The sequence below is a fragment of the Lethenteron reissneri genome, chromosome 39, assembly GCF_015708825.2.
Source record: "Lethenteron reissneri isolate LAM-NWPU_2019-01 chromosome 39, ASM1570882v1, whole genome shotgun sequence".
In the NCBI taxonomy this organism is placed as follows: Eukaryota; Metazoa; Chordata; class Hyperoartia; order Petromyzontiformes; family Petromyzontidae; genus Lethenteron; species Lethenteron reissneri.
In genome coordinates, this window is record NC_083817.1 from 7,539,561 (window position 1) to 7,552,188 (window position 12,628).

A 12,628-nucleotide genomic window follows, 5' to 3' on the forward strand; every position below is an offset into this window, starting at 1 on the left:
GATGGAAACGTATATGATCTCTTTGTCAATACTCTGACGTGCTATTTGGAACGTGTTGCTTGCATCGCCAATGTTGTTGATCCAGAATGGCTATAGATGGGAAGGGAAAAAAAATCAACATTATTGATACCGTAGTGTTTAAGTGTATCTGTGGATGACGTCGACAATAGCGTTTGGCTCGGCTTCCCACCTCATTGCGACACGTTTGCCTTCAGATCGGTATGCCTTTGCTGCCACCCGTGGTCAGATCGTGGGTATGACAAGGCATGCGGATTTACAGGCTGATGCATTTATCAATGAAGTCCAAAGTGGTTTATCTCTCAAATTCGAATTTAGACGGTGCTCATTTCTCATTTACATCTCCACGTTCCTATGGCAGGGGCGAGTATGCTCCATAGGACAAGCACGGTTTATTTCCCCACAAAGTGGTCGTGATATTAGCGAGCACAGAGGGTTGATGAGCTGTCGGCCAATTTAGCCCACTGATATACTGTGACTGGGAGACGTTGTAGTGAGAACAGCAAGTTATTTCGGTGCCTCTATGTATCTCCCACTAATCGCAATACACTTCTTAAATATTTCAACGCTTTGTAAGACACAAAGCCATCACTCTCACAGGATTCAATCACCCGTTAGCAATCGGTGGGGGTGTCCGTGGCTATATCCAGAGGTGGGACAAAGTCATTGTTATGCAAGTCCAAGTCGAGTCTGAAGTCATCAAATTCATGACTCGAGTCTGACTCGAGTCCAAGTCACATGACTCGAGTCCACACCTCAGAGGTGGGACAAAGTCATTGTTATGCAAGTCCAAGTCGAGTCTGAAGTCATCAAATTCATGACTCGAGTCTGACTCGAGTCCAAGTCACAAGACTCGAGTCCACACCTCTGGCTATATCACACTGCTTTTGAAGGTACACGTCGATGCCTTGTTGCAAGTAACAGAAAATATTGCATTCAAATCCATGATATATTTCCCCAATATAATGATTTGAGTATGCACCCAGTTTGTGCACTGAAAAACGGTGTGATTTTACTCGAATTACGAAAACGAATGCGTCAACCTCTGCGCGATCTCGATATTGCGTGCATATTTCATAAAATGTAAATGTAGTCTCACAGCAAATTGTAGTATCCCAGTAAGCATGCCAACCGTCGCCCAACATTGGGCCAACTTGGCCCAACACTCCATATTTACTGGCACGGCAATAATAAGCATATCGACAACATGATAGTACATCCATATCAATAATCTCCAAATGTATTTGTCCACGTGCTAATTTTTTTTTGCATTCTGTGTAGCATCACTGTACATCAAGGGTGTGTGCTTCCTTGACTGATTGTACACGCAATTGACCTCTCCTCTTTATGCATCTTGTTCCATTGCTCTGTGCACAGAAGATTGCAAGTGAACAACCAAAGCATCACCAGAGCACAGCTTACAGGTTGGCAAACAAGCTCGCGCACAGACGCACGCACACACACGCACACATGCACACACACGCACACACACACACGCACACGTGCACACGCGCATACACACACACGCGCACACACACGTGCACACGCGCACACACACGCGCGCACACACGCACACGTGCACACGCGCACACACACACGCACACGCGCGCACACACACGCACACGCACGCACACGCGCACACACACACGCACACACACACAAGCACACAACAACAACAACCGCCATTCGCCACTAAGTGGCGGTGACGTCACCACGACGCTTGTGCACCTTGAGGCCAAGTGAAGTGTCGAACACCCGCTGGCAGGAGGTCACGGGGCAGACCCAGGTGCCACGGGTCGACTGACCGAGATGACCGAGATGACTGGCTGATGCACTACCTGTGCCCCCTACTGTACCAACTTGCTGTGCTTTAGCCACCCGGCGCTCCGCTCGTCGTTGCAAGCACACACACACATGCACACACACGCACATGCACTCAAAACTAAAAACCCCATTGTGCATAGCCTTTCACAGGCCGTTGGAGCCAGTTCTGTAAGCGAGCGCCTCTTAAGACCTGGATGGTTATTGTATGCGTGCCACCCGGTGCTTATTTAAGGCTGAGTCGACCTAGGGGAGTGCTTAGACAGGTTCACATGCCACTTTCCGCTGGTGGGGTCCATGGTTATGAATTGCACGCAGTTGTTTCTGGCTTCATAGCGCGGCGCTGTAAAACACTGCCACCGCTCGTCACAACGACAACAACCGCCGGACGCCACTAAGTGGCCGTGACAAAGCTGCTGCGTCGTGCCAGGCTTGGTGCACCTCGAGGCCGTCACGTGAAGTGTCGAAGGCTTCGCTGACAGGAGGTCACGGGATTGACCCAGGCGCCATGGGTTGACTGAGATGACTGGCAGCAACACCACCTGTGCTCCCCACTGTCAACTTTTCTTATTTTATCTGCCCATCACGCTGCTCTCATTGTTGTGAGAGTCACTCCTCTGCCCTCCACTGTTGTTGCAGTGTGATTGCCTCCAATTGCCCAGTAGCATTTTTCGTGAGCCTCCTCCCACAACATACATAAAAGATCAAGCCAAAAATCCCCCGTATATCCTGAACACACTGTTGGTGCAAGTGCTGTTAGCGAGCACCTATGAAGGCCGGAACGGCACACGAGGGGGTGGATGGCCAGCACCATGCCCGGCAGCTTTTGTCTCCCCAGTGACGATGTTTACACACCGCACCGGGTACTCATTTAAGGCTGAGTCGACCTATGGGAGGCCCAAGACCGGTTCAGATAATCGTCACTGGTGTTGGCCGTGAGCGGGAATCGAACTCGGGTCGCCTGGGTTCGTAGCGTAGCGTAACGCTAACCGCTACACCACCGCTCCCCACCAATTTCAATATTGGTGCCACATTAAAGAAAATAGCAACAACCAAAATCGAATAGTTCTCTTTCAGGGTTTGTTTGTGTACGTGTGGGGAGGTGCTGAAAAGCACGCGTTTAAGTTGTCGAGTCAAATCCTCACTCACTTATAGCCACTGAGCAGGCTTACAGAAAAAAATGGACATTGGTGCCTGGTTTTCAATGAGCTATCTTACACATTGAGATGAAAGTCTACAGCCCGGCATGAGTAGAAACTAAATTTTCTAAACTTTAAGTGCAGTGGTATATTTACAATCCTTGTTCCATTACGGTGGCGAGATGTTAACTGGGTGTCTGTGTACTTGGAGTTTGCGTGTCTCTCTCCCCGTGGTCGTGTGGATTTTTCTCCGGGTCCTTCGGTTTTTTCCCCCGTCCACATTTATAAACATCACGCCTTCAGAGTGTTTGGCTGCCCGAAATTTCCAGATGATAAGCCACGCCGTCGAGCTATCGTTTGTGATAGCCAGTTCGCTTCTGAAAAATTAACCCGTAAAAACAACGTTTTTCACTATAAATCCTTTATATGCGTGTTCAATGGGCCACAACCCAGCCCATATTGGTCTTTGAAACGGGCGGCTAGAGTCATCTCGTCCTCTGGCTTGAGATGGCTGCCAGCTATGGGTCAGATGATTGCCTGCCACCATTAAGCAATTGGTAATTAAATATTAAAAAAAATTCCTAAAAAGTGTAAAGTTATGGAAAAAAAATTTCACGAAAATAAATTGTCACGCACAACGAGTCTGTGTGCAAAATGTCAGCTCGATTGGATCACAGGAAGTAGGGTTAAAAACGACCGAAAGATTTGCACGGTCGTAAGCGCGCAAGCAAGCAAGCAAGTGAACTTAATATAAAGGATTTAATAAAAAATAGTTTCGTTTCGATGTGGTGTGGAATTCGGTTTTGGCGGTAGAGTGTGGTAGCAGGACAGGCCAGCAGAGGGCAAGCTGCGAAAGGCTTCAAACAAATTGACTTTGGTGAGATGTTGAGGGGCGGCCTGCTGTGCGTACATCTCACTTCAGTGATATGCTCTCTCCACCGACAGCGTCTAAAAAGAAAATAAACCCCCACTGTTCACACACCATTACTTTTCAGAGATGAATTTAAAGACGGCTCAACTTTCGTACGTTTTGTCCCGTGGTAAACGAACACAATTAGATCCCCGTGGAGTTGTGCCGCAGCGGTTAACGCACCGCATCGCAAATCCGGGCCGACCCCGACATCGATCGATTGCCAAGCCATGCCTAACATCAGTGGCGAGTGATATCTGAAACAGTCCCGTGTCTCCCAACTTCACCGACCCGCGTTGACTTCCGTGGTGAGGTGGTGGTCACATAACTCTCAAGGCCGACGCGGCGTGGTCGAGGCCTTCATCATTGGATTCACAAAGAGCTTTTTCATAATTTACATACATTCTTGAGGTATTTAGGCTCACTTTTTCATGTAACTAACCAAAGGCATCTTCTTGGTTCTTTCGGTAAAGTTTTTCCGACAGACCTGTTCTTCACCCAAGGACGGCTGCTTGCGTTGTGGCCGAAACGTCGTGGGAATTGTATTTTATGATGTTTTATTTTTATTATTTTATTATTTCCCTTCTACGTGACTTTACCGAAAGAACCAAGAATATGAATCCCTGCAGTCACGAAAGCTTTACATCGAAATTTACCAAAGGCAGTGAATGTAAATGGCATGCTTATTCAAATAGAGAAATAAACTTGAACCACTGGGCCTAAGGACGTTTGAAGACTCCTGAAATGTTTTTGGACTCAGTGAGGCATTTCCGGGTAAAGAAGCGAATCACTGTTTGTGTTATTCTATCTCGTCACATGGTCGGTGGCTCCGGGGACAGACACTATCTCGTCAGAGTGCTAAGCGTGTGACTAGAAAATCCCGGGTTCAAATCCGGGCAGCCACTCGTGATTGAACAGGCTTCTCGTGCGCAGACAGTTTGACGCCCTTAGCTTGTTCGCTCGTTAATCTGTCACAGCTTATTCCAGAATGACACGTCTTTTTTGGTTTGATTGTCAAATGATGGGCAACATTTGCAGCTGACCCATAGTTGAGATTTAGCAGCTGGGCATTGCATGGAGTAGCTGGGTGTGAGGGAACGGAGTGTCCATGGTGCTATGTGATGGAGGCAGCAGGGCAATTATTTTCACTTTTATATTTTCCTGGTCGCTGGTAGCCTGGAGTAGGCATCTGACTAGGGTTCATACCTCTCTGATACAAAATAAACCAGCACAGATGTTGGGAAGAAGAATATCTCGCAATCACATGCATGAGGAGTGCTGTATGAGTGCTGTATTATTATATTGTTATTATGCAACTGAGAAAAAACTGGGAATTTCAGTGTGCCGGGAAGACTAACACACTCCCCAGGACAGCCACCTTAAACAAAAGAACAAATCCTGGGAAACCCCCGGGGCAAATGGTAACCCTGACCGCCACACAGTGGCGCCACACACACACACACAATGGCCCATGCTTGCAGCGAATCACAGACATTGCAAGCCCCTTCTTAGCGCGCACGGTAACCACGTGCAAGCCGCAGTGGCAACCCCACACATGATCAGTACACGCACCCAAAGCCATACCGAGAGGCATACCTGATGTTGTGTGCCGGATGTGGAAATATTTTTTTAAGTGACCAATTAAGCCTTAAACGGAGTGATCAAGGAGGTAGGGACAACTTGTTACAGTTGTCAAATTGGGTGAAGGGGGGGGGGGGTTGACTGTGTTCCACTGTAGGGCCATGCTCCCAAACCCTAGGTGAAATGGGTCTGCTTGATAGGCGATGTAGACGCTGTACCGCCAAGTGCGGCTCAGAAGTAGTTCTGTGGCGCCGTCTTTATTGGCCATTCTCCGACACAAGGTGGTGGTGGCTTTGTTGGCCTCCTACCTGCAGGAGCTCCGAAAAGGGGAATTTCACCTTGCTTATCACGATGTAGCGACGCGAAGCAGCACAATCGGAAAGTCATTGGGAACGGATAGAAAGAAATACATGGGCATATTGATACCAAGATCCAGGATGGTCATGTCTATGCACCGTTTCTCGGTGGCAGCCCCAACAGTCTGGAACGCTATCCCTCTGCACATTCGCAGCATCACCTCAATCGCCTCCTTCAAGAGACACTTAAAAACTCACCTCTACAACCACGTGCTTTCGAGCGACTCTGAGCTTGGCTCCGCGCCTCTGAGTTGCGGCCACTACGTCTGCAAATTTGCGCGCGTTACAAATTGAACTATTATTATTATTATGATGATCGTCGTCGTTGCCTCTGCCCAGACTGTGAGAAGCTTGTCGAACCTCAGAAGCTAATCAGGGTTGAGCCCGAATGGTGGTGCTTGATAATACTGTACTGTATTCGACCACAATGCACAGCAGGTTGCTATAGGCTGCTGCGGTGCTACGCGGTGGTGGTGGGCACCAGAAGGCAGTTCGGCAGGATATGTTGTACTGCACCACGTGCCGCCACGTCGCATGCTCCTCACCTTCACCAATGCTGCACTTCCAAAAACAATACCGGCGTGGTGAAGTATGGTCAAATATTCCTCCCCTACCCCCCCCTCCTCCCACCACGTACCTACATACTTCAGATATTTATATACATACAGGGGCTCCTCTACTTATGAACATTCGACTTACGAACTTTCAGAGATACGAACAAATCTGTCCATATGTCCAGTTGCCTGTTCGGGCCGAGAGTTGTAAGTTCAATCTGCCGCGCAATAGATGGCGGTGGTGCCATTTACGTCTGCAGAACGTGAACAACCAGTGGCATCCACATCTACAGGAGATTATACAACTTTTAAAGCCATTCCCCGTGTTTAGTGTACATACCGTACCAACGTGTTTGGAATCCCCAGGAGTAGAGATGGACTTACGAACAAATCGACTTACGAACAGACCTCTGGAACATAGCTCGTTCGTAAGCAGAGGAGTCCCTGTATGTTTGAAACTCTTCATTTAAATGCCGCGGTGGCCAAGCCTAACACAGCTGTGCCGCTTGGGTTCTGACGAGGTCATTCCTGTGACTCGAAGAAGCAAACATATCGCGGCAGACCTCGCGTGCCCTCTTCGGAGGCCTCCACACACAAGTGGATTCTCAAGCGGCGTGGTTCCTCTTCAAGTTGCCACGCCACCAGCCCTCCCCGCACCCCCGCTCCCCCCCCCCCCCCGCGGTGGCGGAGTGGGAACTGTCATTAGCGGAGGCTCGAAACAATGATCGTGGTCGCGTATATATATTTTATTTTTAGTGCAGAGAAGGGGGGGGAACGGAGAGGAATGCGTTTCGCTGCAAAAGACTGTGCGGTGAATCGATTGGGACACGCATCCGCGAATGGTTTTGGGGCCCTCTGCTCCTGTATTGTGTGTGTGCATGTTGAAGTTATTTCGCGACCGCACGTAGCCAAGCGTGCTGATCGGAGCTGCGGGGGAAGGACAACAAACAAAACGCAAAAAGCGGTTCTAAACAAACAAAAAAGTAGTTTTCAATCTGGATGATTTAAAAGTGCGTAGCTCCAGCGGCTTCCTAATGTCGGAATGGAAGAGCGTTCCAGACGGCCGCAGAAGCGCGTCTGAAAGCGCGCGATACGGTGACCACAGCGGCTAAGTTATGCAATTAATAGGGATTGGAGGAGGGCAAAACGTAGACGAGGTTAAACGGGGGCGCGACTTGCGTTGGTGTCGCGCTTGTGGTGCCCAGTCTCTCTGTCGTGTCTTGTTCAGCTTTATGTTCGGCTTGATGTCTGAACGTTTTGCTGCGCTTGATCGCGGTGGGTTCCCTGGAAAAGGAGTTTCCTGAAGAAGCCCCCTAATCGCACGGCGCGAAACGTCGGACAGCGTGCCGAAGAACACCCAGTGCATCCCGAAAATGCGTCCGAGAGCGAAGCAGCGTAGATGATTTCGGACGATGTCTGCCATGCTGCTGCTCCTGAAGAAGCTGAAAACGTGCGGAGCGAAAACGTCAGACGTTCACGTTGTGTCAACGACATATTGGTACAGGACGTTGACTACCTCGCCTGGTATACAGAAGGTCGTGGGTTTGATCCTGAACCTGACACCTGCTGTATATTTGGAGTTTGCGTGTCTCTCTCTGCCCCTGGCCGCGTGGATTTTTCTCTGGGTCCTCCGATTTTTCTCTCCACATTTAGAGTCAACATGCGTTTTAGAGTATTTGGCTGCTATACATTTCCACATGCCCAGCCACTTCGTTGAGCTATCATTTCTGGGCAGATCACTTCTGATAAACAGATAAATAGCTCAGTGGGCCTTACCTGGAAAAATAAAAATAGTTTCGTTTTTAGTTTAGAAATGGGCACACGTTTTCATTTCAAAACATTTTGAATGGGCACCTCCAGTGCCAGCTCCCCCTGTGGACACAAGGTGACTCAGCACGGGCCTGGAAAGTGAGCAATAGTCTACCAGTCGGGAGCGATGATTGCGATGTGTCATCCTAAGTGAGTAATGAAGTAATTATACCATTATGCTATGTATGTATGTTGAAATTCTTTCGCACCGTACATTGCCAATCATGCCATTAAGCCGGCTCACGCGTCTACTCATTATTCTTCTCATCATAATCTTGGCACGGGTTGTCCGCGGTGAGGTGACACCTTCATTAGATCACAGCCGATACGGTATTTTGGTGCACAGCTGGACTTTTTCATGAATCCAGGGTGCCCGGGAGATTATTTGGCCCCTAAGATTGTGCTCGGTTTGCCACAAGCAAGGCGTGTAAGCCCGGCTTACATTTACCCTCGCTGCTGCGTAATTCCAACTGATTAAAATTCCTCGGGCCCGAACGCAAGTTCATGTCACATGGCAACAGATGGCAAGTGGGATTATGTGAGCTTAATGATGATTACGCAAAGGCTTTAATTTCAGCATTCATATTAGCTAATCGTAACTAAATACTGGAGCAAATAAAATAACTTGAACGGGTTCAAAAACTGCCTGCAATTTCTAAATATGATTTTGCTTTCATATGTTTTGTTTGCGAAACGTTAATTCACTTGTGGTCAGTAAAATTTATTCGTGTTTATTGGAATTTGTCAGCAGGCGTTAAGTTTAACGTAGTTGGCGGTCGTGCAAAAACTATTCGCTGAAGTCGAATGAAAAAACTAACAGAAATTTAACGCGGAAAAAAATGTAATATTAACGTAGAGTGGAATGCATTCCAATTCACATTCACAGTAATTTGGAATGACGGCTCTGTTTATATTTATTTTTTTACTTTGGGAATTTGGGAGTGGTTTGGCAGGGCGACATAAAACGGAAGAGGCCGTGAGTGCGAGTAACAGAGAACATTTCTTAAAATCCCTGCACTCAGTCTGACAAAACAGCCCTGTGGTCAACAATCATAACTCTTTATTAACTTATTTCCTGAAACAACTAAAAAAAAATTGAGAAAATTTTCTCAAGGAAATTACGAGCCAGCTGACGCCACGTTTGGTTTGTCTCGGTTTTTTTTATACACACATATATCTCCCCCACCGACTAAACCGTCAGCCAAGTTTCGGATTCTCAGAAGAAGAAAAAAATGTGCGAGGTGCCGGCAAAATACTTGCAGCTCTGTGCAATTAAGTGGGCAGCTCGCGCTTACAGGGGCAGCTAAAGCCCTCGAGCCGGCGGCGTGTACACTCATTGCACCTCACAGGTCATTGCGTTTGCGTCACTCGTTATTAATCTTCACCTCTTTCGAGTCAACTGACGTAGAGAAAACCCCACACCGCACACACTCACCTCGGTGTCATAAGCCGCTTTAGGCGGCATTAAAAAGCAAAGAGGGTTCGTCAGGTGATAAAAACAGTACGGGTGCTAGATCAGCATGGGAGCTGTTAAATTGCCCGTGTAATGATCGAAGCGTCTTTGAATATTTTCCGAAACTCAACACGTCCGTCGATAGAGTTGCCCTCCAGAGGAAAATGTATATATGCTTACTGTGTAATAGGCTTGGGTCTTTTTGTTTTTTGCTGCTTTAGGACGGCGCTACTGAGGAATGTGTTGAGTTTTTGTTAATTGCGCTTTGTGCACCACTGCCAACGCAGTGTCGCGCATTGTTGTGAAATATTTACTGCAAAATAGGCAGGAGCTGACAGCATAACAAATCGATTCTTGACTGTATATGTGTGCGGGCTCATAGTGCTGCACGCTCGTAAGCGTGGGACTTTCTCTGGCCAAAACGTCGCAATGCAGGACCCTCCTGAAAACGAATCTTGAGACTCATTTGATACTTTCCCTGGATAAATGAAGGGAATTGATATTATTTTTGGGTCTTTCGGTAAAGCCGTGTAGATAGAAAAAGAATACAAATATCACGATGTTTTATTCGCAACACAAGCTATTGTCATCAGGTGAAAAAGTATATATATAACGAGAGAGCTGCTAAAGCAGGATGTTATATAGGTTTGAGATGGGTTTAGCCCAAGGGTAAGTGGGTGGGGCTCGAGATGGAATTTGCATGTAAATGTAGATCGGAGAGTTGAGCTACCTCCACGGCGTTGCAGCGGTGCAGGTGGCCATTGTATTGTGAGAGATTAGCATGCCAATGTAAGCGAACCACCGCAACGGAAATAACTGCTATCATCGGCAGGTAGGATGGAAACATCACAGCCAGTTACGACTTGAACAGTGAGAGACAGAATAACAACAACAAATTCCAGAAAAACGCATGTCAAAAATGTTATAAATTGATTTGCATTTTAATGAATAATCGCACCAACTGTTGTCACCTTCTCACCAAGCTGCTTGGCGATGGTCTTGTAGCCCATTCCAGCCTTGTGTAGATCTACAATCTTGTCCCTGACATCCTTGGAGATGCTCTTTGGTCTTGGCCGTGGTGGAGAGTTTGGAATCTGATTGATTGCTTCTGTGAACAGGTGTCTTTTATACAGGTAACAAAGCTGAGATTAGGAGCACTCCCTTTAAGAGTGTGCTCCTAATCTCAGCTCGTTACCTGTATAAAAGACACCTAGGGAGCCAGAAATATTTCTGATTGAGAGGGGGTCAAATACTTATTTCCCTCTTTCAAATGCAAATCAATTCATAACATTTTTGACATGCGTTTTTCTGGATTTTGTTGTTGTCATTCTGTCTTTCACTGTTCAAATAAACCTACCATTAAAATTATAGACTGATCATTTCTTTGTCAGTGGGCAAACGTGCAAAATCAGCAGGGGATCAAATACTTTTTTCCCTCACTGTAAACTGGTTAATAACGTCCTTCCAATGATTGCTCAGTTTATACCCATCTTCTCGGTTGAAATTGTGTCTGTGTCTGTATATCTGGATGGCTTCATGAACGAATCTTTGTTGATAGCCAGTGGGCTTGCAAAGTACATTCGTCTTGGAGAAATCAATTTTGTGTGAGCCCACCGCATTAAAACAATGATCAGCCGCGGCTGAGGTATTGGTCCTACCGTGTTTCAGATCTGCCTTACGTTCACGAACACGGTCTGAGACATGTCGCTTAGTTTCACCAATGCAACTACTGCCGCAGACACAGCTTAGTTTGTAGACACCGGGGTATTGCATATCGACACTATGGAGGAACAGTTGGGATACAAATGAAAAGGGGGAAAAAATACAAAATGAAATGAGCAACTTCTTGGTTCTTTCGGTAAAGTCACGTAGAAGGGAAGTAATAAAATAATAAAAATAAAACATAATAAAATAATTCTCACGACGTTTCGGCCACAACGCAAGCAGCCGTCCTCAGGTGAAGACCCCAGCTTAAATATACGTTCCAAGCGTGGTGTTGTTTCATTCAGACGCTGTCTCCCCGACAGACCTGTTCTTCACCTGAGGACGTCTGCTTGCGTTGTGGCCGAAACGTCGTGAGAATTATTTTATTATGTTTTATTTTTATTATTTTATTACTTCCCTTCTACGTGACTTTACCGAAAGAACCAAGAAGATGAATCCCTGCAGTCTCGAAAGCTTTAAATCGAAAATGAAATGAGCATGTTGACAGCCCCTACTTAATCCTCAAATGGGTTCGCTTTCTGTCTAAATCCTTACGGCACACAGGACTAAACAGCAACAACAACAAATGGCATTTGTAAAGCACGCGTAAACTAAACGCAAACGTTTCTTGGGAGCGCGGGCTCAGTGGTGTTGGTGGGGGCTTTTTTTCTGCAGAAGCAGCAAAACGACCCCCTAAGACACGGGGAGTTTGTGTTTCCTCCTCTCCCCCCCCACCACCGTGCAGCGTGGCGTGGTTATTGCGACACCTCCGATCGCTTGAGCGTCTGACGAACACGTCAAATAGAGTGACGGTGTCGCAACAAGATCAAGCACGCGTTTGACGCGGTACCATTTCTGAGAAGGGGTTTACCACCACCACAACCGCCGCCACCGCCCTAACTTCTATCCACGGCGCCCTGCCTGCTTACGATCGGACCGTGGTACTTCGTCATCTCCGTCCAACGTCCACAGAAATTATCTTCTCGTTTGCGAACTGCGGCCAGACATGTTGCGTCAGCTGGGCACATGCTTATTCTTTTTTTTTACCTCTAATTTCCTGTTTACGGTTGGACCGAATGTGGCCCGCGCGATGGATCATTTAATGTCCCACAGATTGCATCTAATGGTTTATTGAAATGCTAGCTGCAACATTTAGCTACGTGAATTATGCACGCGATAATTAGAGTCTTGTCGTTGCTGTGCTATCTACGCGTTAGCCACACGGTATTTGTGTGCTCTTTACATTACAGCGTTATCCAGTGAAGTCAAAGTGATTTGCTGCT

At 47.1% G+C, this 12,628-nt stretch overlaps 1 protein-coding gene across 6 annotated transcripts in view; it reads left to right on the forward strand.

Moving 5' to 3' along the window:
* LOC133351955 (cAMP-specific 3',5'-cyclic phosphodiesterase 4D-like) overlaps nt 1-12,628 on the forward strand; it is a 314,479-nt gene that overhangs the window by 206,918 nt on the left and 94,933 nt on the right. For 5 of the 6 annotated variants that reach the window (XM_061567578.1, XM_061567582.1, XM_061567580.1 and 2 more), the window contains one exon: nt 1,396-1,442. In XM_061567578.1, the coding sequence (XP_061423562.1) occupies nt 1,396-1,442 (47 nt within the window). The remainder of the gene's footprint in view (nt 1-1,395; nt 1,443-12,628) is intronic. The other variant, XM_061567579.1, reaches the window with a different exon arrangement.